This window comes from Copadichromis virginalis, linkage group LG22 (genome assembly GCF_057382275.1).
Source record: "Copadichromis virginalis isolate Kocher_CV1m ecotype Utaka linkage group LG22, C_Virginalis_male_GT1.1, whole genome shotgun sequence".
NCBI lineage: Eukaryota > Metazoa > Chordata > Actinopteri > Cichliformes > Cichlidae > Copadichromis > Copadichromis virginalis.
In genome coordinates, this window is record NC_140638.1 from 25,516,246 (window position 1) to 25,544,056 (window position 27,811).

A 27,811-nucleotide genomic window follows, 5' to 3' on the forward strand; every position below is an offset into this window, starting at 1 on the left:
AAACACAAGCTTTCAAGCTTTATTTGGTCATTTTTAACACAGGTTGTCTCCCTTTTGGAGTGAGACTCAAGTGGTCATTAGAAGAACTGCAGTTTTGCCACAACCTTGTTGGCTTCATTGTTCAGCATTGGAGGCTGATGCTTGTACAGAGGCCAAGTGGAAAATTTCCCTATTGTTCGCATGATTTATTGCATGTATACACACTTTGCTCAAGACTTTGTCAAATTTTTGTTTCAAGTCCTGCTTCACACAAGTGTTTATTTTTACTGGCCCACTGGGAGTACATTTGATAGGGATTATGCTTGAGAAAATGCAGGAGGCTATATATACAATGGATGAGTAGTATTCTTTTAATATTTAAAATTAAAGCCGGATAGTCAGCCTGAAAGAGTCTGCAGTCATTTGGAGGGCACAAGAAATCTCCGCAGAGAGCCCTGTGTTCACTGTGAGGAGAAAATGTCTGCCACATGGACCCAAGTGGATCCTCACATATATTATATGAAAAGAAACAATGTTTCACAGGACTTTATGCAGTCTGCTGAAAAACTAAGTCCGTCCTTACTAGCCAGGTGCTGCTAATCAAATTTACTTGACTAACAGATCATCGGCAAGTGTGAGCATAATCATAAAAGAGGTTTTAGCAGTTTGCATGTCTGGAGCATTCAGGTGTGTTAACACAATGTCACAGTCTTCCCACGAGTGGATGTCCCAGCAAATTCAGCCCAAGATCACACAGTGCAATGCTCAGAGTCTGCAGGCTTCAGTTAGCATGTTAAATGTTAAAGTCGATGACAATAAAATTAGAAAAAGACTGAAAATCATGGCTTGTTTGGCTGTGCATAGACAACTCATTTTAAAAACTTTACTTCAGAAACTACATTCAACCACACTTGCTGAATCAGGTTTATAGTAACTGCCATTAGGCAATAAAGACAATATCTTTTAGACCTCATTAACCAACGGGTGACATCACCATGGCTATTATATATAGAACCTGTGCTTTAAACCTCTGATACACTGATGGCAAAAGAGAAAACATTTACAACAGTCGAGAAACAGACATGAGACTCCATTCACATCATTTTATTTTAATAGATCTCTATCATATACATACAGTACAATATGCTCAAGACAGATCTTATGGCACATATATTATTGTTGTACATTTTGCAGTCGCTGGTATTGCTGTGAGGTTACAGTAAAGTGACCATTTGAATCTGTTACTTAGGTAGATACAATAGGTGGCTTGACCTCAGTGGGTTAAGAGTAAGGTTGCTACAGCAAAAACACATGCACTGTCAAGTTATATATTCCGCTAGGGGTGGGTCACACATCCAGTTACACAGGCTGACACTTTAAGGGGCGGTGTTGTTGTTTTCCATTTAAACCCCTCGATTGTTGTTGTTGTTGTCTTGGAATACGCTACAACAGTGGCTACTGTGATCCTGGACAGCTACGGGATGAACATGGTTTGGGTTTGCCCCAGTTTTAAATTTTTCTTCCTTCCACTGGACATAGAAACAGGGCCACTTCACTTTAAAAAGCTGCCATTGCACATTTAATAATTTGATTATGTGGCGGTGGAGATTTCTGATCTCTTTAAACAGCTTTAGAGCTCTGGGTTCAACCAAAACCTTGGATATCCAGTAGGAATGACGAACAATGGTGCGTTAGGATCTAGTATTCAGGTTTCTACCGCAATACAACATTACCGTTAATACTACAGGTACAGAGTACTGCTAGGTATATTCACATATGTACAAACTCTGCCGTTCACCTGCAGAGACTTGACGAGCGAGTGTGCATTTCCTTTTCTATAGAGCATGTTCGAGATAGAAAAATAAAACAGTGATAAGACTACAAAATATTGTGTGCCACCGTCATCATTTTCACCCTGTATTGGTCCTTGTTTCAGTGAAAACACTTAACTCTTTCAGTCAAAGCATTAAAATAAAAAAAAGATAAAATGTCCAAAATATAATTTAAAAATTATATTAAAAAACAGCATCAAAACACAACAAAAAGATGATATGTAACATGATACTTTAAAAAAAATCTACAGCTTTCCCTTCGGCTTACCAGAGTGCTGACGGTGTGAATGTTGTGCGCATACGGTATTTAAGAGTGTGAAAGTGTGAGCACCTTCGGTATCATCATTTAAACACACCTGCCGGTTAGGACCTCCCCCCCTTCCGTGTTTTGTTGAATCTGCTGAAAGTGCTTCACATACTTGGCATTGCACCCAGTGTCCTCCGTGGAGACTTATTGTCTCTAAATGTGCAATTTTTGGCATTTGGACCTCCCAGTTATTCACCAATGCGTGTCAAAACAAAAGGGAAGAAATAGAAATGCAAAAACAATGCGCATTCATGTGGTGACATCACTGAAATGAAAGCAGAATAATAATGGTCGCAGGAATATGAGCGGAGGAACATGGGAGGTGTGCTCTAGATGACCTGGCAGCAGCTGTGTGGGGTTGGCGTGCAGAGCAGACCCTCCTTGGGGCTCCGGTGAATGTTGACGGACAGAGTCTTGTCGCTCAGAGGCATCTGCAGCACACGGTTCTTCATGTTTCTGTGGTTTTCCCGGGCCAGGTCCAGCTCTCCCAGCCTCAATCGGCCTGAGCAGGGTCCCTCCAGCAGTGGATCTGCCAGTGCGTCTCCCAGCGGGGGCTGGTGGTACAGGTTGCCCCTGGGCGAGGGGCCACCCAGGAGCGAGACCTTATCTAAACTACCAGTGGATCCGCCCATGCACATTCTCCACATGGGACGGTCCTGGGCATCTCCACCAGCACTGCCGGCACTGCCAGCAGCAACACCTCCGCCACCTCCCCCTCCTCCCCCCGTTAAGTTGTGGAACTGAGAGCTTAGGCACAGGCTCATCAGCTTTAGGCTTTCCACCAGACCGCTGGCAGCCTTGGCTGTGCCTTTACCTTGGCCTGACCCTGATCCAGGACTGGCACAGTTGGAAGGACTGTCCTGTCCTGCCCCCGTTTTCTCTCCATCCTCTTTCCTCCCTCCTCTCTCAACCCCATGTTCATCTAGACTTGCTGTGTCAGGTTTATAGTGACTTTCTGTATCATCATCGCTAGTCTCTGAGCTAGGAGTGAACGTGGCAACTGGTGCCAGTGCACCAACAGTTTTAGGTGAGGACATGAGTGTTGAAGGTGAAGGTATCCTAGAGTTCAGATTGAGGCTGAGGCTGGGTTTGGGCGGGCCAAGTCCCTGCAACTCCCTGCTCTCTTCCTCTTCCTCCTCGTCCTCCTTATCCTCCTCGTGGATCTGGTTGAGAATTGGAGCACTCATACGAGATGTCAGCCGATTACCGGACAAAGACGACGATGAGGAGGAAGCTTTGCAACGAAGCACCACTTGAGAAGGCAGTGTACAGGGGGGCAAACATTTGTCTTCTGCCCCATCTTCTTCCTCATCCTCTTCCACGCTGAAAAGGCTGGGACTCCGAGGTTTTCCAGGACCCACTGAAGAAAGAGAGCCCAACCTAAGGGGGTTGGAGTGGGGCTTTGCCAGAGGTCTGAGCCCTCTCTCCTGGTTTTGTTGTGGCGCCTGCTGCTGCTGGCTGGATGCTAGAGTGTGATTTTCCTGCCGCTGGCTGACATCTAGAAGAGCTGTTTTAGGCCTGGGGCCTTTGTGGAGGCTCTCAGCACTACGGGCAGGGGACTGCGGCCCTCCAGGGTGGGAGATAGCTGGACCCCCTAAACCATCGCTGACATCCTGGTGAACATCCACTCTGGTGGGCCAAGACTGCCTGCAAAGGAACAAATACAATGTTGAGAATTAATAAATTACATACGATTCTTAAGTTATTTCAATGGTGGCAAAAAAATGACATTTACTTTTTTTTTTCAAGAGACAAAAAAACTGATAAATAAATAGAGTAAATACCTAGCTGTAATCAGCTAGAAAGGTTAGCATAAAAACTTATAGCAGCTAGCCTGGTTCTGTATAACATAACTAAAAATATAAAGCTAAATAAAACACTGAAGATTCCTAATAAACCCCCTTATAGCATATATAAGATATATGAAGTACACAAATATACCGTAAGCTACCAATTTATCAAAAGTTAGCAATTTTCTATATTTATAATCTCAAACCAAAGCTATCTGCTAACTGGCTCCAGGCTCTGTGCATTAATTAAAACCTGTGCATGCATTAAAACCATATAAATGTAAAAAAGTGATACCATGTATAAAATGTTGATCTTCAGGTGTTTGTTAATGACTCTCTTCCACCTCGTGTTACTCACTATTTTACGTATTTTAACAGTTTACACCAAGCTAAGCTAACAAGCCGCTAGCTATGCTTCACTGATTTGTTCTGAGACTCAAAGAAAATTTCTCAAAATGCTGAATTATTTACTTCTCTAATGGTAACAGCCACATTATTTTCTCCATTTATCCTACATTAGAATAAGAGTGGTAAATGGCCATGCTGTTAATATTTAATTCTGTTGGAGTGGTTGAATTTAAGTTCAGTGCTATATTGCTAGGAATTTATGAGAGATGGTTGAAGGCACTTTGGGAAATATGATGCTCCTCTCCAACTCTGACTGGCCTTAAAATTGTGATGCAAGACAATAGAGCTAAATATGTCGAATCCACAAAACAAGCAGTGAGATTATTCTTTAATCTATATTACTTTTTTCTTCTAATCTCATTTACTTAATATTTTCATAGAATTATATAAAATTATCTTTATTTTAGAGGTTTAGTGTAACTTCATAGTTAAATCTTCAATGTTAGATTCAGTCTCTCAGAAGAGAAAATAAAAAGACGCTGCTTTTGTTCTGTTGCAGGATATTTCTGGTAGCACATCCCTCACAGTGTTGCTGATCTGCAGCCTCTCTTCTATTCTCAGTGTGTCCTTCAATCCCTGCTGAAAAAAAAAGGGCTCCGTCTGTCCATCCTCTGTCAGACTTGTTTTGCGTAAACTGACAGTACGCAGCACTGCAGAGGCAGCATTCTGTCTGTCTCAGGAAATGTTTGTGTATGTGCGCTGGGGTGTGTGTGTACCTGAATTGGGCCTTGCTGGGGCTGGGTGATCGTGTCTGGCTGTGTTGCTCCTTCTCTTGTCTCTCCCTCAGCATCCTCTCGGCCAGCAGGAAGTAGGTAGCTGTGATGTGATTGTACTGGTTAGACTCCAGAGCCCTGTGACGGAGGAGACAGAAATCAAATTGAGGTCCAAAATGCACAAAAGTATGCACGCGCACACACATATATGGAACACAGATCAATGCCTCACCCCACCCGTGAGTGGAAAAGGGAAGTGACGGGAGTGGAGATTTAATTTGACAGCTCAGGATTGACTGCCAGCTGCTTGTTAATGCCAATTAAACTGCTGAAGACACTCAATTACACTTCAGTGGGACGAGTGAACCATGACGAATTTTCAGAGATTACACAAGATAGAACAGCTTTGCATTGATTTTTACTTATGTGTGATTGTACGAGAGAGGGACACATACTCAGTTATGGCGTCTCTGTCTGCGATGCCCCCGAGCACCATGCGTTGGATGATGGAGCCATGCTCCTCCTCCGACAAGCTGCGATGGGACACCAGAGGAGTAGACAGCTTTGTGGCTGGGGAGGGGTCGACACCTTGAAGCCACTGATGGCTCTCAATCTGCTCTAGGGTCGCTCTCTTCTTGGGGTCTCTCTGCAGCATGTGGCCTATAAGACTGGAGGGAATCACAGTGGAGGTAAGTACTCCTGACACACCAGAGAAACAGCTGGTCGTTGATGTAGAAATGTTTAAAAGGCAGAAACTGGTGTTACGAATGAAATAAGAATGGATGGTAATAGAAAATTTTAATTTATTACAGTTGCAGGGTTTTGTCCAAACCTGGCCATGTTACCGAACAGACTTACAGATGGGACAGAACTAAGGTATCTCATTTGTCTGGTTCTTTATTCTTTTTCTAAGTACTTATTGTTTTTATATGTGTAAAATAGCTCATAGCAACAGTAGGCTATTAATCTTTATCAGCTAACCTAACAGCTAACCTCCTGGCACGAGTTCAAGCCTCCAGGCCTGTAATACAAGTAGGTGTACAGCATGCAGAGCTTCCAACAAACTGTGCATGCTGTACACCTACACACGAGTGGAACAGGGTGTTGCCTATTCAGCTGCTAGCCGCACAGCTAACAAACGAGCCAGGATTATGAAGCGATGCGTTTTCTCTTGCAAATTATCAATGCACCTAATCTAGACTGATTAGAAGTTAGCGCTTATGATATCTGACTGCACGTGTTTCTCCTCCAAACAGTAGCAGTACTGAAAGAACCCTGTTTGGGTCTGCATACAAGCTATTTATTTTTTGCACTCTGGCTTAGCAAGATATACTAAATCCACTGGCTAAATCCCCCAAACAAATAGGTAGAAGTGCTGTTTTATCAGGCCCACGTTGGCAATAGATTTGGATGAGGGTTCAAATAAACATCACAAAAACTGGGCTACGTGCCAATATTTGGGGTGCTTTGTGAAAGTCAACCTGACCCAATGAAGCCATGTTCACTAACAGTATGTGTCTGCAAAGCTTCAGCCGTTCAAAATGTATTCTGCAACTATTTCGCCCAGCTCTGCTTTGACTCATCGTTAAACCCTCACAATGTTAAAAATAGAAGTCCAATTTTAAAGGGTGCATTAGATACACTTAACGCAGCACTGCATCTCTGGTGGAGCAGCTGACTGCAGCACTGAGTGAAAGCAGGACAACGAAGGGAGACCGCACCTCTCTCTTTGCTCTCTTTTCTTCACACATCTACAAACATGAAATATGCAGCACCTGCAGAGTACTCTGTCCATCTTTGCAGCTATGTGCGAGCGCTTGTTACTTACTCTCTGCATGCATGGGAGATGTGCGACGGCACCGTGTATTTGCAGTCCATGATCATAGTGAGCGTTTCGCTGTCATTAGCCTCCTGAAAGGGGGGCTGACCACAGACCAGCATGAAGAGGATCACGCCCAGACTCCAGATATCTGCAGAGACACAGAGAGAGAATGTGGTCAGTTTATAATGAACAAGTCATTACGGTCAGAAAAAAGCTGTTGTTTTTGTAAGAAGGCCAGAAAATAAAGATGACTGATCAACTAAGTGAAGCCCGCATGTTCTGTCTGCTTAGCGACCTAGATAAAGAAGAACCCCCCCCCCAAACAAAAAACAAAAAACAAGAGCTGTCTCTTCCCCAAGTTCAAATGAAGCATGAATCATATTCGATCAGAGCCATTTCCATGAATGTGTGCCAGCTTAGGACACATCTGTCTAACCGAGGATGAAGCTCAGTGCTGCTGCCTGCCGCCAGCGTCATGCTCACACTTACACTGGTGCACGCGCTTCCACACAAACGCGCCGTCCAGGGAAAGTGGGTTAACGTGTTCATCCCTCAAAGCTTCATACAAATGCTAATTTTATGGAACGCTTCTCTTGGTCTGATTCAAAAGAGCAACTTTATTGCTCAGGGCTTCCACTGCTGCTCGGGTCAGCAGGATGGTCCACTGACACACATTCTGCTGTCATATACAGACTGCGAGCAGAGGCTGTGACATAAAAGCAAGCAGACTCGGTCTTAGTCACGGTTTTGACCCATTTTCAGCAAATTTCATAGTAAGCTTTGTCTGCTCTTAAGATTGACTTAAGTAAAAAACACAAAATCCAGGTTTAATTTAGCACCTGTATCATTTCTTAACCATAAAATGATTTAATCACACATCTATAAAATGCATTTGACCATTAAACTAGTTGTGTGCGACACTTCAAATTTTGACATTAATCCGATACCCACAAAATACAGGGCCAGTATTGCCAACACCAAAACTGATACTGATATTTTTAACTTATAAAGTCAGCTTATGTAGGTGAGACCATTGTGTCATGATTAGATGAATCATCATCAATTTGCAATTTTACTGAGGTTTTTACTTTTTACAATAATTCGTTTAAACAACAAAATACACATTTCTGCTTTTCATGCATTTTGAAACTGTGTTTTTTTGGACCTGAAATGTAAATGTGCTGTCTTTAAAGCACTTCGGGTCGACATGTGTTGTTTAAATGTGCAATCAATAGGTTGTAAGTAAAATAGATGTGACAGTCAACACAAAAAGGCATCTTCTCATTTCCAGAAAAAACAAATTTATTTGGTAAACCAAATACTGAACTTGGAGGATAGGATATCAATATGATATCAGTACAATATCGACAGTATTGATACTGTGGATATTTGGATCGATCTGCCCACATCTACATTAAACCCCACAAACATGTTCCATTTTACTTTGAAATAAGTCACATTATGAAAGCTAAAGAGATGCTAGTTAGCATCTGGTTTTCAAACTGAAATAAATTATTTTATGTCACTAGCAACTGTGGAACAAGCTGCAAGCTGTTCGCTCCTTTTAGGTTACTTTTTAGACTTTCCTGAGATAAATTTGGGCCCTTGTCAGCTATGAGATACTCTTTGTTCATTAGCTAGTTCATTGTGTTTGTTAGCTAGCTAGGTGCTAATTTTCACTATTAGTGTTTAGGCATTACATCAGTGTTTAGAAGAGTGGTGACCTAAGGAACTTGGAAAGAAAGCAGCTAGGCTTCTTTAAGTTTTGAAGACATTTCACTGCTCAGCCAAGAGACCTCTTCGGTTCTAAAACCAAAAGGTGGAGAGTCTCAGGTATTTAAATCCTAGCAGAGGTCGAAGATGCTATGCAATGTTTCCATTTTTGACCGAGAAGACAAATGGTTTGAAAGAGGAGTAAAGGAGGCTATTTATGACCACTGTGAACAACCATCATTTATCAGTGGGCATGGCTTACAACACCAACTGTCTCCCACCTACAATGGAGTCTTAAAATTCCTTCTCAGGTGCCTCAACCCCCACTCACATCTTGCATTAGCTGATCTAGCTGATCTGTGGTAAAGACCCACAGCTTTTTTCACACCTTGGTTAATGTGATGGCACACATGACTAATAGCGGGACAACCACCACCTAAGGGACAGCCCCCACTAGGGTTTTAATACCTGGGACTCTCCACCATTTGGTTTTAGAACTGAAGAAGCTTCTTGGACAAAACTTAAAGAAGTCCAGTCGTTTTCTTCCCAAGTTCCTTAGACTATCATGACCTGCATGACTGAGAACTTAGACAAGAGTGGTGATGATAAATGTAATAAAACCAGCTTTTGCAGTGCAGTCATTTTGTGAGTTCCTGTGTGACTATATAGCAGGTAGCTAGGTCCTAAACGAGCTTGCTAGCACTCAATCCTCGCGCCCAAATATGCCAATTTCTAGCTAAAAAAAAAAGACAAAAAAGCAAACCGTAAAAAGATAATAATTAAAAAAAATTAAAATGGGAGTGCAAAAGCAATGGGTGATGTCGCTGTAGCTATGTCCACCTTTTATATACAGTCCATGGTTTTCTCAAAGGAACAGCACATGGTACAGCATGCTACAATTACTATCTGAACAAAACCTGTGCTCTTCTAACTCGGAAGTTTGAGAAGACCCAAAAAAAGGAGGTAAACAGATTGGAAGTGGGTTTACAGTGCTCGGGACCCCTGGTGATACGTCTTCATATCACTCCAGTTTGCCAGGATACGCAGGAGAGTTCAATCTGGTGGAGTAAATGTGGCAGTTTACTGTGGGTGGTGAGGATTTATTGCTTTGAGGCAGTGAAAGAGTGCTCCATACTGCTGATGGAGGGAGCAAATGCTGCTGCAGCCCCCACTGCCACCTTACCCCCAACCAACGTATCCTAGCAACCGCGACCCTGCTCCCTCATTACTTGCGTCAGCGGTCGGCCAAACTTCCTTCCTCGATAACTTTATTTATAAACCAGATGGCTCACACATCTCTGGATAACACTGTTCGCGTCAGCGCACATCAGCATCTCTCTCGCTAACAACGCCGACTCTTTATTGGTGACAGCTGGCAGTGTAAACATCCTTTCTGCTGCCCTGAACACCGTTTTAACAATGATAACCAACAGGATAACCAGTCCTGTCTTCACCGGGTTAACCCTGAACACTGAGTGGGCCAACTCAAGCATCCTGTCCTACTCATCTTTATACAACATCTTCTTCTAAATCAATCAATCAATCAATCAATAAACATTTCCATTTATGTATGGTCATTAAGCATAGATATGCTTTGAAGTATGCATGTACCCAGAATAATCACTATTAGGTAAGTTATTTCTTTTTTAGGTGTAGGTTGTGCTTCATGAAGAGGAAGAGGAAATCTACAGTGGGGCAAAAAAGTATTTAGTCAGCCACCGATTGTGCAAGTTCCCCCACCTAAAATGATGACAGAGGTCAGTAATTTGCACCAGAGGTACACTTCAACTGTGAGAGACAGAATGTGAAAAAAAAATCCATGAATCCACATGGTAGGATTTGTAAAGAATTTATTTGTAAATCAGGGTGGAAAATAAGTATTTGGTCAATAACAAAAATACAACTCAATACTTTGTAACATAACCTTTGTTCAATCAATCAATCAATCTTTATTTATAAAGCACTTTTCATACAGAGAAAATGTAGCACAAAGTGCTTTACATAGTTAAAAGCAGCCCACCCCACCCTCCAACTCACTCCCCACACTCTCAATACACATATATCCCCCCACCCACACACACATACACACACGCGCACACTTAAAGAGTAAAAATTGGGCTGGGCTCGCATGAGCCAAGTGAGGAAACACTATAACAGGGAGCCGTCTGCACCAGGAGCCGGTCACAGACCGCAGCCTCCAGGCTGGGCACACAGCAGGAGGGAGGCAAAGGAGCCCCCCAGCCAGGCTGAGAGGACCCGAGAGACCCAGCAGCCACGGTCAATAACAGCCCCGGTGCAGAGAGCGCCCTCCGAGGAAACACTGGAGATATGACGCAATACAATATATATAGGGTAAAATGATAAAATAAATAAGAACAGGATACAATATAAATATAAATAGAATAAGAAGATTAAAAAATGAATAAGAATAAAATCAAACAAATATTAGGTAAATCCTAAATTAATAATAGAATAACAGGATAGAATAAATAAGCATAAAATAAATAAACGCTAAGTAAAAGCTAAATTAAAAAGGTGGGTCTTGAGCCTGTTCTTAAAAACATGTACGTTCTCTGCGGCCCTGAGCTCCTCCGGCAGGCTGTTCCACAGACGAGGACCATACCACTGAAAAGCTGCCTCTCCGTGAGTATGTGTCCTGACTTTAGGGACAATCAAAAGGCCAGTACCAGAGGACCTCAGGGTCCGCGAGGGTTCGTATGGTAAAAGCAGATCTGAGAGATAAGAAGGCCCAAGACCATTAAGACATTTAAAAACCAGTAAAAGAACTTTAAAATCGATCCTGAAACACACGGGGAGCCAGTGCAGCGATTCTAAAACCGGTGTAATGTGGGCCCGCCCTCTGGTCTTCGTCAGCACACGAGCTGCCGAGTTTTGCAAGAGTTGTAAAGTTGAAATATTCTTCTTAGGAAGACCAGAGAGCAGGGCATTACAGTAATCAATGCGACTGGTAATGAAAGCATGCATCAGCATCTCCGTGTTGGCCCGAGAGAGAATAGGGCAATAACAGTTATTGTTGTTATTGTTGGCAATAACAGAGGTCAAACGTCAAACGTTTACTATAGGTCTTTACCAGGTTTGCACACACAGTAGCTGGTATTTTGGCCCATTCCTCCATGCAGATCTTCTCGAGAGCAGTGATGTTTTGGGGCTGTCGCCGAGCAACACGGACTTTCAACTCCCGCCACAGATTTTCTATGGGGTTGAGGTCTGGAGACTGGCTAGGCCACTCCAGGACTTTCAAATGCTTCTTACGGAGCCACTCCTTTGTTGCCCGGGCGGTGTGTTTTGGATCATTGTCATGTTGGAAGACCCAGCCTCGTTTCATCTTCAAAGTTCTCACTGATGGAAGGAGGTTTTGGCTCAAAATCTCACGATACATGGCCCCATTCATTCTGTCCTTAACACGGATCAGTCGTCCTGTCCCCTTGGCAGAAAAACAGCCCCATAGCATGATGTTTCCACCCCCATGCTTCACAGTAGGTATGGTGTTCTTGGGATGCAACTCAGTATTCTTCTTCCTCCAAACACGACGATTTGAGTTTATACCAAAAAGTTCTACTTTGGTTTCATCTGACCACATGACATTCTCCCAATCCTCTGCTGTATCATCCATGTGCTCTCTGGCAAACTTCAGACGGGCCTGGACATGCACTGGCTTCAGCAGCGGAACACGTCTGGCACTGCGGGATTTGATTCCCTGCCGTTGTAGTGTGTTACTGATGGTGACCTTTGTTACTTTGGTCCCAGCTCTCTGCAGGTCATTCACCAGGTCCCCCCGTGTGGTTCTGGGATCTTTGCTCACCGTTCTCATGATCATTTTGACCCCACGGGATGAGATCTTGTGTGGAGCCCCAGATCGAGGGAGATTATCAGTGGTCTTGTATGTCTTCCATTTTCTGATGATTGCTCCCACAGTTGATTTTTTCACACCAAGCTGCTTGCCTATTGTAGATTCACTCTTCCCAGTCTGGTGCAGGTCTACAATACTTTTCCTGGTGTCCTTCGAAAGCTCTTTGGTCTTGGCCATGGCAGAGTTTGGAGTCTGACTGTTTGAGGCTGTGGACAGGTGTCTTTTATACAGATGATGAGTTCAAACAGGTGCCATTCATACAGGTAACGAGTGGGGGACAGAAAAGCTTCTTACAGAAGACGTTACAGGTCTGTGAGAGCCAGAGATTTTCCTTGTTTGAGGTGACAAAATATTTATTTTCCACCCTGATTTACGAATAAATTCTTTACAAATCCTACCATGTGAATTCATGGATTTTTTTTTCACATTCTGTCTCTCACAGTTGAAGTGTACCTCTGGTGCAAACTACTGACCTCTGTCATCATTTTAGGTGGGGGAACTTGCATAATCGGTGGCTGACTAAATACTTTTTTGCCCCACTGTATATTTAACTTTCCATTTACTGAAGACAAAAAGGAGGGAGCCCACACACCGAAGAATATTTACAGAGAGGACTCATTTGTCCAACAAAATCATTTTAAGTTTTTCATAGAAGAATACAGTTTCGCGCACATATCTGGGTCTCAATTTTCCTTTTAATTTCACTTCTAGTCTGCCATGACCCATTCATTTTTCAACTTAAGGCTGAAATCGCTACACTGAGTGACAAAAACAAGTATTTTAAATACAGAGTGATTGTTAGTTACATTTATACAGCAGTAAGGTTTGATGGGCATTTTCACTATGTTCTGATATTTCATTAAGTGACAAGCAACAATAAACAGCATACTAACCTCTAATGAAAAACTGTGAGAGCTAAGAGATGAAGAAGTTAAATTTGAAGCAATGTGACACCATTTATAAATAATTATAGTTTTTGTGTGGTTTGCTTGAAGCTTGGAGTGTTTGCCTCCTGCAAATTGGCTCCTTCTGCACAATCTGCAGGACTGACTCATGTTTAATCTCAAAATATTTTCAGCACTTCCTGAAAAAAAAACAAAAACCAATGCCAAGCAGGCCCGAAGTGAGAAAGCCAGGCGAGGACAGCTTCTTATCTCTGCAACAAACTGGGGCGACCGCCACATGGCAAGTCACCGGAAAAGCTCAGTTGCCCTACAGACTGTCAGCAGGTAGCCTGGCAGCAGTGTAATCCCAGCCCAGGTTTCCTCAAAGACCTGAACGTCAGGACTGCTGGCCTCCATTTAGCCTGTTCGCCCATCAGACAGCACTGCTGATACAATCACACAATATTACATCCCGGCTGGGTGGATAATCCCTGCAATCAAAACATCATCATCTCAGCTGAATGAGCAATAGTGCACAGGCAGTATGCACGGTCCAGAGAACAAACGCACACACGCCGCAAAATGTCCACTAACAAGTGCTCAGACAGGCCCCACACATTCAGCAACTCACACATCATCCATACGAAAACACACACGCGCAGTCAAATAAGACTATTATTGCTTTCAAAATATGGACGCCGCTTGGCACAAAAGAGAGTGAGAGGCAGTGAAGGCAGAGAGAAGAAAATAGCCACTGCAAATCCACTCAGTCAGAAAAACAGAAAATGCTTTTCTCCTGCTCCTGACAGAGAGGCATCTGTAGACAGAGGGACTCCTGATGCCTTTTTCTCGCTCTGTCAGTTTCCCTCTTACTTCCCTTTCTTTCTCTTGCCCTCTTTTCCCTCACTCTGCACAATTATGTTTGATTTGTTTTCCGTTACAATATAATTCAATATCTTAACTGCACCTCAGCAGCAAGAACTGGAAGCACCATTGATGGGAGAGACGATGTTGGGGTGGGGTGTTGGGGGGTGGTGGTGGTGACACTGAGGTGAGTGCGCGCTCCAATTACAGAAGAAGAGAGTGCTGAGAAACCAATTTCAGCCCGATCTGATATCAGATTTTGTTATTCACAGAGAGGCAAATGAAAGCAAACTGCAGACAGAAATAAACTGCAGGTGCAGGACTGCAGGGCTGTGGATCATCTCATTTCCAGGCTTCAAGGTATGCTATCATGCTCTGAACTTTGAACAGCTCCTCTCCTTCTATCAGCTGCCTGATAATACCGGCAGTGTGCCAAGCAGGTCGACAGGTTCCTTACAAACCATTGCAGGCCATATAGCTTGGTCAGAGCTATCACAGCTGAGACAGTGATTGAATGTGAATGTGAGCTGCTGCTTGATACAACACTGCACTAACAACTCAGATGGTGTCCTGTTTTAGTAAAGCTAAAGCTGTAGGAACTAAAATAAATCACCACAGATGTACCCCAGCAGCTACTCTCTGTCACTTCTTCAGACTTACCCACAGCAGGAGCGTCGTATTCATCCCCCAGCAGTATTTCAGGCGCTGAGTAGGCCAGTGAGCCGCAGGAGGTGTTTAGTTTTTTCCCAGGTTGAAACCGGTTGCTGAACCCGAAGTCAGTGAGCTTGACGACACCCTGCTTCTCGAAGAACACCACGTTTTCAGGCTTCAGGTCCCTGTGCACCACATGTAGCCGGTGGCAGTAGGAGATGGCATGGACGATTTGGGCAAAGTAACACTTGGCCACCTTAAAGAGGAGAGACAAATGTAAAAAAATACAATAAAAATGCTCCAAAACCCAGAAAACAAACAGCAAACTAAAAAGAAGTTAGCAAGAGTTAGCTTGAGAAAAGTTTGGAATAGATAAAGAGTCAGGATCTGCAGAATTAGAGCGGGAAAATTTGACTCGAACTTGAATATTTAACTCCAACAGAATGCTAATGTTAGTGTGGTGTTTGCAACTTGTTCCTGTTTTTCTGAAGTGGCCAGAAAGTACATGTAGCTAGCTAGCTTAGCAAGAAGACCGGAATAGCTAATCAACGATCGCAGAAACATGGCAAATACTTTGTTTTTCCACTTTTGTTTTCTGATAAAACAGACAACATAACTATTATGCAGTTAGTGAGTTTTAGAGGTGCTTGTATGAAGAATTTTTATTTCCTTTAGGCACGACCCCATCTCTTCTTAAACACGTAAGAAAATATGAAGGGAACTTTGAACAACCAGTGTCAAACATACAGTGATTATTAACAACTATATGTTTTTATAAAAGATTTATTACAAATGTGATTATCATCTTTCTTTCACATGTCACATTGAACATATGTTGCCTGTATGCAATGTTGTGATAAACAAAATTTGCATCTGCAAAGGAATTTTGTTCAACTCGCCGCTAAATATGGAATAAAGACCCCTTTTGCCCTCCTTTAGTTACAGTGTTATTGCTTTCAGCATCACTGTTGCTTACTTATGTCTAGAATTTATTAACTTCCAAGTATCTGCATATATAATGCTTCTGGCTACCATTGAACTGTTCTTCACTATATTTCCTCACATTTTTATACTAGCTAGAAATAAACCAAACCAATGCAACCAAATTCTGTTCTTTTAAAAAATGCTTCCCTTCCCATCTCCAGATAAACTAAATTAATGTGTTAAGGTTCTTTCTTCAAGTACCCAAGATCAAGTACAGAAACAAAGAAGTAACTCAAGGTTTGGTAGACTGCATGAAGGACACCTCTGCATGTTCATTAGCCCCACTAACCTCCTCGCTGAGGCCTCCTTCATGTTTCATGATGCAGTCATACATGTCTCCTCCGTCGCCCAGCTCCAAGATGAGGTAGAGCTTTGTGGCTGTATCGATGACCTCGTAGAGGCGTACCACGTTGGGGTGTTGCACCATCTTCATGCATCGCACCTCCTGAAAAAGGTGACCCCGTGCAACCGGGTCCAGCTTCGTCTTATCGATCACCTTCACCGCAACCTGAAAGACAGAAGTTAGAACTGATCAGAACAATAGCAGCGCTGGTAACGTCAGCAGCTGTTGAAGCACTTGCACAGAAACAGTGAGACTGTATTATCTTCACTTAGAGGTGCTTAGTAGAGCTAGTACAGATGTTCTGATGTCCACCAAGAACAGAATCACACTATCAGAAATATTTAGTCTCATCAGTGCTCCCAGTCACCCTTCTTTGGTATGCCTGTATCTAAGAACAAGGGTGACGTCTTTAAAAGTATTTTTTAACTTTTTTTTCAAAGTGAAGAAATCTAGTAACTGCCAACAAATGATTGAACTTGCATATACGGACTTGGATGAGTATACCTTTTCTCCAGTGAATACATGGCGGGCCAGTTTGACCACAGCAAAGTGTCCACGACCCAACGTCTTGTCCAGGTCGTACAGCCCTGCAATCTTCCCATCATGATGGCGCTTCAGCCCCGCCATGGCGGTTGGCGGATGGGGAGGTCGGAGCTGCCTTCTGTCACCTGCCGGTCTTCGGCTGTCAGTCCTTCATCTTCTCCTGATTAGGCTGAACGTATGTGAGGTTGGTGGTGGTGGTGTTTGAGCTAATTCTGGGCTAACTGTTGATCTCCTTGTGGTAGATTTGATAGCAAGATACTCAACTGGTTGTGGCAAATATTTCGGGTTTTGAGTGCTCCACTCAGTTCAGTCCCACTTCGCTATGATCTGAGGGTGAGAACGGGGAAAACAGTAAGAGATACAAGAAACCAAAACACAGCCACTCATGATAATAGTCACTTACTCTGCTAAACAATGGATCATGAACCTGTCTGATGAACTAATATTTGCTCACCATTACTGCTCATTACTTTGGCATTAGCTGGACCAAGGCACAGTATCATAATAATAATAGCTCGAATTGCAGAGAGTGAGCCAAGAGTCTAAAGTCCAGTTGTTATGTAAGGTTATCTTTAACAGTGCTTGGAGAAAACTTGAAGAGTCGTGGTTTGTCATGCTCAGCATCTCATTGTGCAAAAAAAACAAAACAAAGCATAACTAAAACCAATATCATTAGCTTTGTAGGTATTTGTTCATAAACTAGTGTTGGATAAATTATAACTCTGAACTAAGAGTAACATCAGGGAACAGCAAGCAGAGACCATGAGTGTTCAACAGCCCATCCTATCCAAAACTCTATATTCTATTATAGACTATGGGATTGCTGTCTGCCAGAGTCAGAAAAAAAACTAACAGACTGACATATTTTAAGGTATAACTAAACAGCAAAATCAACTACATTTATAATATCAATTTTTTTTTAAAGTGTCTTTATTTGCTATGAAATTTTTAAAAATGAAAACAGAAAATAGCAATAAAATATGGAGAATCCAACACAGTACATTAGGAAATATAGTGACAAGTTTATATTCAGAGAGGATATTTGGAGATTGACTTTTGATCATGTTTTGACTCACATTTGTATGTTACATTCATACATGTAGTTTTTGGCCAACAGACAAACACTACACCTACTCTGAGTTGCATTTACTGTCTCAGTGCTGTGCAGGATAAAAGGCTAGGACATATGCACTGTTATTTTAAGGGCTCAAAAAACTTGTATTATTTTTTATAATTAGGTTATTTCTTTGTTTTGTTTTTCCTTTTACATATTGTAAGAAATTGTGCCTAAAAAGCCAACAAGGAAGTGCCTTAAAGTGGCATTTAATAACCACCAGGGGGGAAACCCAGTGGTTGCAAAAAGACTTCTGGTCCTACAGCAGTCAATGGGGGAAAACTCCCTGAGCCCTGACTTGTGGAAACACTTTTCCTGATTAGTTTAGAGTCTCATTCAAATCCAAATGATCATTAAAATGATCTCATTTTGGTTTTTATCGAGCAACTCCAATGAGAGACTGGACTACAGTAAGTTCATTTTGGAAATCATGATCACAACGGAGGATTGCACATATGTTCTGGGCTGGGTTTCCCAGTCAGATCTTCCAATCCCTAAATTAAAAAACCCAACATGGTTATAGCAAAAATGCTTATTTTGAGACTTTCATTATTTTTCAAACAATATGTTAATTGAGTTTTATATTACAGAACAAGCAAAGAAGAGACTTTAAATTTTAATGGGTTACCTCACGGTAGCGGTGTCCATCTGTTATACTAACAGTTTTTTTTTTACAATTTTACAAACTTCATTAAAGATTAAAGCATCTGCCACATCATTTTCCATCACTCTAGCAAGCCACTCAATTATTTCTCCTGATTCACATTAGCTCAGGAATGATACTGTACAGGCTACATTTTGATTTTCTATCTGTCACCTTTTGCCTGCCCAAGATGACAAACTAAACTAGTTCATCTCAAATTCTGATACGCTTATGTCAGACGCCCCTGCTCCGATTGCCACAAGCTTCTCTCGTCATGCAGTGTGTTGCTTCACGGCCCTGGGTTACGAAACAATGCCTGCAGGGGAGGCATGCCATTCCGCTTCCAAGAACCTGCATACCAGGAGCATGGCGACGACACAAAACACACAATTTGCAGGCCAAGAACATTCCTGTGTACTGATCCTCGCCTAGGTGTGTCCAACTCACCTGAATGTAAAAGACAACACATTTCCAAACAGGTGTTGTCAGGGGACACACCTATCAACTAAATACAGTAAGAAAAGCTAAATAAAAGCCGCTCTAACCTAGTAGCAGTCTGCGGTTGCTTAAATCAGACTATGAAAGCCTAAAACGCTCTTTGGGCTTTTTGGGAGAAATGTACCTGTGAGAAAAGAGTGAGTCATGTTTCTTATAATAGGAGGCTGACATCTTCATCTTTCTGATTTTTCTTTCACTCACACACACAGACGCAAAGTAATATCAACAGAGCTGAACTCTTTGCCTCTTTGACAACGACAACATGTAGGTGTTAATGCTTCAAGACACTGAAGAAAAGAAAGGAGACACACAGACACACACACAGTCCTCTCAAGAGCGCACACACTGATGCACTCGTCTGATGATAGGGCAAGTTAGGTGAGGTCAATGTGCGTCGCTGTGTGCTGATAAGCAAACCTGGGCGTTGACATTAGCCCATCTAAATCTAGACCTCATGTTTATCTCAGCAGACTGAGACCAGTCTAACGCCTGGTGATGGAAACAACAACAAGGTACAAAAATGCACTTTTGGTGAAGTTTGCTCTCTTTTTTTTTTTATTTTGTTTGTTTTTTAACAACAAAGCCAGCCATCCCTCTAGTCTCTGCGACATGTGAACATACTGTACAACTGTATACCAGTCATGCATGCAAAGACATTGGTTGTGTAACCGGTCCAAGGTGATGGTGGAGTATTGATTTACAAGGTTTGCGTGCGCGTGTGTACTTGCGTGCAGAAAAGTACACATACGCAGATTATGAGGCCAAGGACCTGTTATAATTGCTGCTCCAGGCTCCCAGCCTGTGAGACTTGAGATAAACTGGAAGAGGGTGTGGGGTCATCAAATCTATGGTTAATAGTAAAATCAGTTTCCTGGTACATTTGAATAAAGTATAGACCAATAGGCTAAATATAAGCACCATTGTTCACATGCAAACTCTTTGATAGTAAAGAGTTCCTGCTTCAGGGTCAAAGACACGCAATTTAACCTCCAACGCGGCTCAGATAAATCCCTGACCCTGATGCTCTACTTTATCTGTATTAATTTTCGTTTTTATGTTCCTGCTGTGCCAGTAAATGACAGTGGTTTTATAACAAACTAATACAGAAATAACAGGAACATTAGAGTGCCAGCAATCCCCCATGCATATAAGAAGTACACTACAACACCATGAGCCTCCTTCAGCTCTGTAACCCGCACTTCCATGTCTCCTCTGTATGTTATTGAAGGTGTATAATAAAGTTCCATCCCTGTAAACTAGCTTCCCTATACCACGGGAAACACTTCATGCGCCCCTCACACCGGATTCATCAATCTCAGCGGTTTTCTGTGTTAAAGCTGTTAGATGACCACCCTGCCTTTTATCTCTCACATTTTTATTTTTTTCCTACACCCGCATAGGTGCTACTGCCCATATGGGACCAGCCAACTGTCAACATGCCTGCTGGCTGCATCCACAACAACATGACAGTGCGGAGAAGAGCAGCCTGCGCAAACGGCGCACATACGAGAGGCGAGCGGACACGGGCAGCATGCTAAAATGATACCCGAAAGATGCGCAGTGAGGGGAAAGTGCCCCCCAGCTCAAACCCAAAGGAGGCCCAGCTGACTTAACACACCTTTACTACACAAGACCCCCCCCCCCTCCTCAAAACACCACCAGCATGCATGCACGCAACTACAGCAGTCCTACTCACCACAGAGGAATCTGAAGCAGCGTCCATTCTGGCACATTTACACCTGCGGGAGCGCGCGGGGCTCCGGACGGTGAGCCGCAAGGTTTTAACGAGACCGCAGTTCAGTGAAAATCCCGGTACCGAAGACAGCACACCGGCCACGGATCATTCCAGCGAGTCCCCGTGTTAATGTGTCACACTGTCAACTCAGGATCTCTCTCCCTCCCCGAGCTTTCAGCTGCGTGAAGTAAACACAGAGGGCAGGCCGATCGAGGGCGTGTGGCTTTCAAAATAAAAGCGTAAAGGAACTAGTGTGGGAAATGTGCGAAAATAGATAAACAAATAATACAGAATTTAAAAAACATATTCAAAAACTGCGGGAAAATAATAATCACTCGGATACATGTATTTAAAATACATTTAATAGTTTCATTAGTTCATTCTCTGACTCTCCCCAGAGATTAATGTGTTTTTTAAATCCCGTCTCATCTTCCCTGAGTCTGGTTCTGCCTGAGGTTTCTTCCTGTTAAACACTGTCCCTTCCCAAGTCCCTTCTGCAAGGGGGTCGTTTGATTTTAGGGGTTTCTCACTATTATTGTACCTTACAGTATAAAATACCTCGAGGTGTGTGTTGTTGTGGTTTGGCGCCATATAAGTCAATCTGATTTGAATTGAACTTTCTGGATTTGGCACAGTTTGGGGCTCGAGTGTTTGCAGGTTTTTCTCGCTATTTTTTTTTTATTTAAATTTTTTCAAAATCTTACAAAGTTTGATAATATTTTGAGGAAGAAATCTGTATCAGGGCAACTAAACTAGTATATTCACACGGACAAGTCAGCAAACGTGCTTAATCCTTTTGCATTATAGATATGTGACGTACTAAAATGCATGACAACAAAAAATATGTTTTTTTCTTTAAAATTTCACAAAGTATTAAAGAAAAAAAAATACCATTAACAGAAATCTTTCTTTTTTATTGTCTCCCTTCAGATGTTGAACATTGCCTCCGATTTTTGTTGTTCTAATGGAAATAAAGAGGAAACCTGACGTAAAATGGAGCTTTACTTTGGTTTTATTTTGAAAGACATTAGAGAGCGTTTCCGGTCTTGTTACGGGTAAATGACGGCTCCATGATCACTGCGCATTGGTACCGTTCATCTCTGACGTCAGAGCTACGCTCAGAGAAAAGCGTGTTTATCGGGCCCACGATAACAACACTAAATATACTTTATCTCATTTCTTATTAACTGACCTGTGCTCCTGCTCTACAGCCCGGCATTAGTCATTTAACGCTTTCAGGGTGAAATATATCCCGGGATGTTTAATGCGGCTCGGCCCCAAAACAGAACAAAGGCTCGTTATCATCGTTATTTGTGTTTTAATGATACTGTAAAAACCAGAGCAGCTGTGAATCGGACCTCCGATTGCAGGCCTCCTCCAGTCCTCGGGCGCATTATCTCCGTGTCCCTGCTCTGTGCACCCAACCAGCTGGGAGACGTTCAAGCGCGCTGTTATGTAATATTTACAAGCTCCTCTCTGAGGTTTGAAGAGGAACCTGTTTGGCTGATGACAGCATCTCCCAAAATGGTGGCTTATTTCAGCCAGGACTGGGGAGCGCTATAAAAAAGCTCTTTAAAAATAAAAGTAGGGAATCTGTTTCAAAGAATTGGTGCAAAGCTGCTCTGTGCTTTACCACATAATTACCATACTAAACATCTCACAGCTAACAGTTATTTAAACAAATGATTTACTGAGCAAAATGACGCACGTCAGCTTTGCATTTAGTGGCTCAGATTTAAACATCTGAAAAACTATCACTTGTTTTTAAGTAAATATGAAGAGACAAAGAGGCTATGCTCCACTACATCAGCCAAGATTAACCAAGACTGCCATCTAGTGGCCAAGTGACAAAATGGTTCTTGGCGCTCGGTTTTTATGTTTGTTTGGGTTTTTTTGCCTTACACTCCAACGATCACTTTAGCGACACGTTGAGGCTAAATTAGGAAGCACAGAGTAATTAAAAACGGAAGTATTTACGTTAAATGATTAGTTGACTGTCAGTTGTCATATTAAGTGTGGTTGGATAGGTTAACCTTGATCCCAGGTATAATAGATAGCCTATAAGTAAGACATATACAGATTAAAGTACACTGGGCAGAAATGACCTTTTGTACATTTATTACTCTTATAGTGATTACACCAGTGTCGCTGGAATGTTTATAGTTTGTAATACATTGACAGGGATTGTGATGGGCTCCTTATGAGTTATTACACAAACACTTCATTTCCTGCTTTCTGCTTCATTTTTATGCACCACTGTGTATTACAAGTATGTTCCTGCATCAGCTTAATGTAAAACAAACTTAGGCATTGCTCACAGGTCCATATATATTTGACTGTAACAGTTATAGTCCTGCACATCCTGCATTTTGCTCATGTTAACAGTGTTATGACTCCAGCTTGGTTACAGACACAAGCCTGGATATTATGGATCTTTGATCTTTAAAAAAAACATTTTATTTTGAATTCTTAAGTTTAAAGTTTGGTTGTTCATTTCAGTACTTTAAGCATTACTGTAAAGGAGGCCATATGCCCAGATGAAATATTTAAGGTGGTCAGCACAGATATTAGAATGACAAAAAAAATAACTTTATGAAAGCAGCCAACTCTGTGTTGTAGACATCCCGTCTCAAAGCTTCAAATAAGCTGTGATTACAAATTTTACCCAATACTTTAAGAACATTTACTCTATTACTTTGCTCTATGTTTTTACATCAGTTACTTTTCTGAGTTCACAGAAGCTTTGGAAACTTTAGGGATAATGTCCTCATATCAAAATTTGGGTTTTGGTATTTCTATGTACCAGCAGCTCAGGTTTAAAGGTCTAAAGCAGTTTCAATCTGATGATAAAAGAAGAGAAGACAACAGGAGAACAATTGAACAGGACATTTATTTTGTAGAAACTGTTCACTTCTTTGCAGCCTCCTTCTGCAGCTTCTTCACCTCATGCTTGATGATCTTGTTCCTCTGCAAAGGAAAAGACAAAACAGAATGCATTAAAAAATATTCAGTGACTGCTGGAGGATAAACACTACTGACCTGCACCCTGCTTACTGGCACAATCACTAACTAAATCACTATCCACTAACCTCAGAAGCTCTAACCATGTGTGTATATAGTGACAGTGCAGCCTCAAAGAGCATGTTTAACAGGCAGGAAATATCAGAGCTGAGGGTTCCAGTGTTTGAACCTCAGGAATAATCTGAAGCCACTCTGCTTGCTTACTTGGCTCACATATTTGAGGCATTTTGTGTTTTTGCCACACTTACCATTCTCTTGGCCTTCATCACCTTGTAGCGGTCGAAGTCAGACATCTTGGCCTTCTGCAAAGAAATCCAAGAGGCAAGGGTCAGAGAGCGCCTGGGGGTGGTTTGCTTTTTTGTGTGACTGACTAGAATCCATTCAGCTGTGGCAGACGGCCAAACAGGTGAAAGTAAAACACAAGTACCAACACTGAATCTCCATCACAACAACTTCCACCAGGCTCGAAACCTTTCCCATCACAGGCTCCGGGGTCTAAGAAAGTAAGGGCAGATACTTTCCACAACCCTTCTCAGGCTCACCGAGACATCCTTGTTCTGGATCTGAGACTTCATCAACTTTGGTTAAGGTGTGAATACTCTGCTCGCCACATTTGATTCATCGTACTGTCGATTATTTTAAGCATTTGAAGTAATTCCAATCTGCACTGAAGATATTTGTCCTAGTAATGAACCCATTTTATATATGTCGCCATATATATAATCTTCTGCATTGCTGTGACCAACTAGACTAGAACAATCTGTTACACAGTCACGCAAAAATGAAGTGTACACAGCAATTTTGTTTAACTTTTGTTTAGTAATGACAGATCCGACCTTAACCTCTAAGGTGCACACTAAGTGAGCTACAAGGTAGGGCTGGGCTATATCATACCGTTCACGGTAATACCAGTGTAATTTTGGGCAACGATAGGAAAATGAAATATCGCGATAGAACATGGGTAAAACGCGCATGCGCAGTTCCTATGTTTACATGGCGGCGACGGAGAATAAGAAGGGCGAAAGCGGATCGTTGAATGAAACCGATGAACTAGAATTTGTTTGTAAAAATTCTGCAGCTTCAGTGGTGTGGAACTGGTTTAGCTTTCGTCCGTCAGATACACAACAAAGCACTATTTTTGGTACAGCATGCTAGCGGGCCGTCGTTATTACCGTGTTTGTTGGAAAATACAACACACTTAAAATCAATCCTTTGATTTTTCTGAAAATCGACAGTTCCCCTTATAATCCCGTGTGCCTTATGTATGAACTCTGGTTGTGTTTACTGACCTCGAAACGATTTCATGTCGTACACACGGCGCTCGAAAATCTGTCAAATGTTTCAGTACGACTTTGCTAAGCTACGAACCCGCACCGCTTGATGGAATGTCGGAGCATTACAGCTATTGTAGGCAGGCGCCTCGCGGAGTGATACGTACTGTGCTTCAACATAATATTACCGTATTGTGTGTGCATAACCTCTTTTTAAGTTTTGTGGATATTATACATGGTTATGCTGAGGATATGTCGGCCAGTTTCCACTCGAAATGCATTTTGGTTAAACTGTCAGCAAGGAATTTGCACTGTTACGTTTTTATATAACTTTAATGCACATAAAAACAGCTGCTTGTTTAAGTGAAAATACATTGATGGGGTTTTTTGCACTAATAAAGTTGTGGAGTTGTAAAGTATTTTGTCTGGTGTCAATTATATCGTCAGTTATATCGTTATCGCAAATTTTCAAATGTATATCGTGATAAATATTTTTGGTCATATCGCCCTGCTCTACTACAAGGTATCACAACATTGCTGTTAAACCCTCAGAGGCATTTGTGTAATCTTATGTCTTCAGACGTGAACCTTTTGGAAACAGTTCTGTAAGTACCACCCAAAATACTGTGATAGTTTTTCTTTGTGTATTGTATGTGGTATAGCTTCATTCGACTGAAAAAAAGTTTTGTATGAAACTGGTGCTGGCAGACTGGTCTATGTGAACTATGTGGTAACCAGTTCAGTATTTTCTACAGCTATTGATAAGGTGGTGAGCTTCCACCACCAACTGAAGTCATTACCACTGCAAACATCAGAACAGACAAGTACAACAAACAACTGGAATCATATTGCAAGAAAGCAGCATCTTAGACCACACTGGTCACACGTTTAATGAGATTATGTCTTCACCATCAATAAATCACAAATAATGAAATCACATCTATCAACCCAGCAGACAGACGTGAGATGTTTAATGATGGGTTTTCACATCCGCGTCCTCCTTTTCCCCCCCTCCAAAACTATTTTGGATTTGCCATTAAAACAATATTAAAGACTATTTAATTCAGTGTTTAAGTGTCCCCCTTTCTCCCATAACACTAATTTAAAAACTTTAGAAAGTGAAACACGGCCTTACCTTCTGTCTTGCCTCGATCTTCTTGGCCCAGCTGCTCTCCGTCCACTTCTCGTTGACTTGGGCCTTCTCCCAGGCTTTCCTCACAAACTTCTGGCGAGCACTGTGGACCACCACAAATGTTAAGTACTGATAACATGGGTGATCATTACTGTTTCACATTATATACACCTAAAGCAGCACCAAAACACAACCAGATTCTTGCTCCCATCGGCGCTCTACAGCCCTGTTCATAGCTGGAATATCCATTACTAAATATGATCACTATCCACACTCACCTGTGGGGAATTTTGATGACATAGTCTGTGAGGTGCATGCACTTGAAGGGCATGGACTGCCTCCTCACCCCTGTGCAGGGACCATCAACAAGAGCCTAGAAACCACAAAAGACAGTTCACATCAATAAGTCAAATGTAGGGGCCCACACTGACCTACCAGCTATAATCCAGAGCACTCACTCTGTTTTGGTCAATGACATCCACGATGGCCACCAGCTTGCCAGCATGGGGTCCGAACGAGATGTAGGCCACACGGCCGATCTCAACGAAGCGCTTGAACACCTGGAGCAGAAAAAGAGAGCAGAGCACTGCTCACCAGAGTGCCGAGAGGCTGAGGAGGAAGCTGGGCACCTTTTGTTTGGTTAGATAGGTGCTTTACAAGCTTTGTTAAATAAATTTAGCGTTAAAAACAGAACATACGAAAACCTTATATATATATATATATATATATATATATATATAAGGGGCATTTAAGGAGACTGTGTGACTACCCGGCGATGCATTGTACCAATTAGCTAACGTCAGCTAGCCACTGTTTCTGCTAACTACGATAGGCACCGAACACAAGGGTGCGTTTAACAGTTTTTTATAAGTTACCTAAAAATCACACTACGCCCAACCAGCGAGATTTATGTTACGCGATTTAAGTCTACGAACTGAGCGTGCTTCCCCTCTCAGCTCTCAGGCCCACTCAGCCTGATAGACCACGTTGTGTTGCGGGGAACTGCCGACATCTTACAAATACCTCATTAAAAACGCAAAACTGACACAGTACTGTACAAAAACCTCATAGATGTGTGTATTAGTGCCTTAAAAGTACACACGGCCCCATTTTTTCCCACAGCAATTACATATTTACATTAAAAAAAAGATATTAAATCTCTGACACTTTCATGGCGAACTCACCATGATGGCAGTCCGGGAGCAGAAAGGACGTTAGAGCTTCCGCCTGGCGCACATACGGCTTCCGGTTCATTCTGGCACATGCGCAGTGACGGAGTCACTTGGAAGTGACAGAGAAACTTTCATGCGTTTTCCGAAATGCAGACATAGACTACAATGTTATAAAAAGCGTAACAGAAGAGCATCAGATTAAGGAGCTTCATCCCTTTGAAGATTTTCGGAATTGTTACGGTGTTTGCTTTACCCGCGTATCATTCTCCTACTTAGAAAAGAATAGAACAGAATAGAATATAATAAAATAGACCTTTATTGTCACTGTACATGTACAACCAAATGTTGGGTGCTCCACACCACCTCTGCCGGATTAAAATATAAATACTAGGTGCAAGAATAAATAGCACACAGGAGAAATTTATTCAAAACAAAACAAAAAAATATACATAAATACAAAATCAATCGAAAGGCACACATTAGACAACAAGTTGTAAAGTGCTTGGAAGTAGTAGAATAGT

General features: G+C 42.1%; 2 protein-coding genes across 2 annotated transcripts; both read right to left on the minus strand.

The window, feature by feature from the left end:
- Nucleotides 1-1,068: 1,068 nt before the first annotated feature.
- LOC146683449 (SNF-related serine/threonine-protein kinase-like) lies at nucleotides 1,069-20,905 on the minus strand. The gene is made up of 8 exons (XM_085445967.1): nucleotides 20,656-20,905; nucleotides 16,666-17,031; nucleotides 16,108-16,326; nucleotides 14,844-15,090; nucleotides 6,858-6,999; nucleotides 5,485-5,697; nucleotides 5,033-5,167; nucleotides 1,069-3,765 (listed from the first exon to the last, which is right to left on the minus strand). Exons 2-8 carry the CDS (start codon nucleotides 16,786-16,788, stop codon nucleotides 2,448-2,450), a joined length of 2,397 nt encoding a protein of 798 aa, XP_085302093.1. The 5' UTR covers nucleotides 16,789-17,031; nucleotides 20,656-20,905; the 3' UTR covers nucleotides 1,069-2,447.
- A 2,660-nt stretch (nucleotides 20,906-23,565) lies between these two features.
- rpl14 (ribosomal protein L14) lies at nucleotides 23,566-27,383 on the minus strand. Its single transcript, XM_085446382.1, has 6 exons — nucleotides 27,303-27,383; nucleotides 26,577-26,678; nucleotides 26,397-26,491; nucleotides 26,122-26,221; nucleotides 23,964-24,017; nucleotides 23,566-23,661 (listed from the first exon to the last, which is right to left on the minus strand). Exons 1-6 carry the CDS (start codon nucleotides 27,303-27,305, stop codon nucleotides 23,602-23,604), a joined length of 414 nt encoding a protein of 137 aa, XP_085302508.1. The 5' UTR covers nucleotides 27,306-27,383; the 3' UTR covers nucleotides 23,566-23,601.
- Between the last annotated feature and the right edge of the window lie 428 nt (nucleotides 27,384-27,811).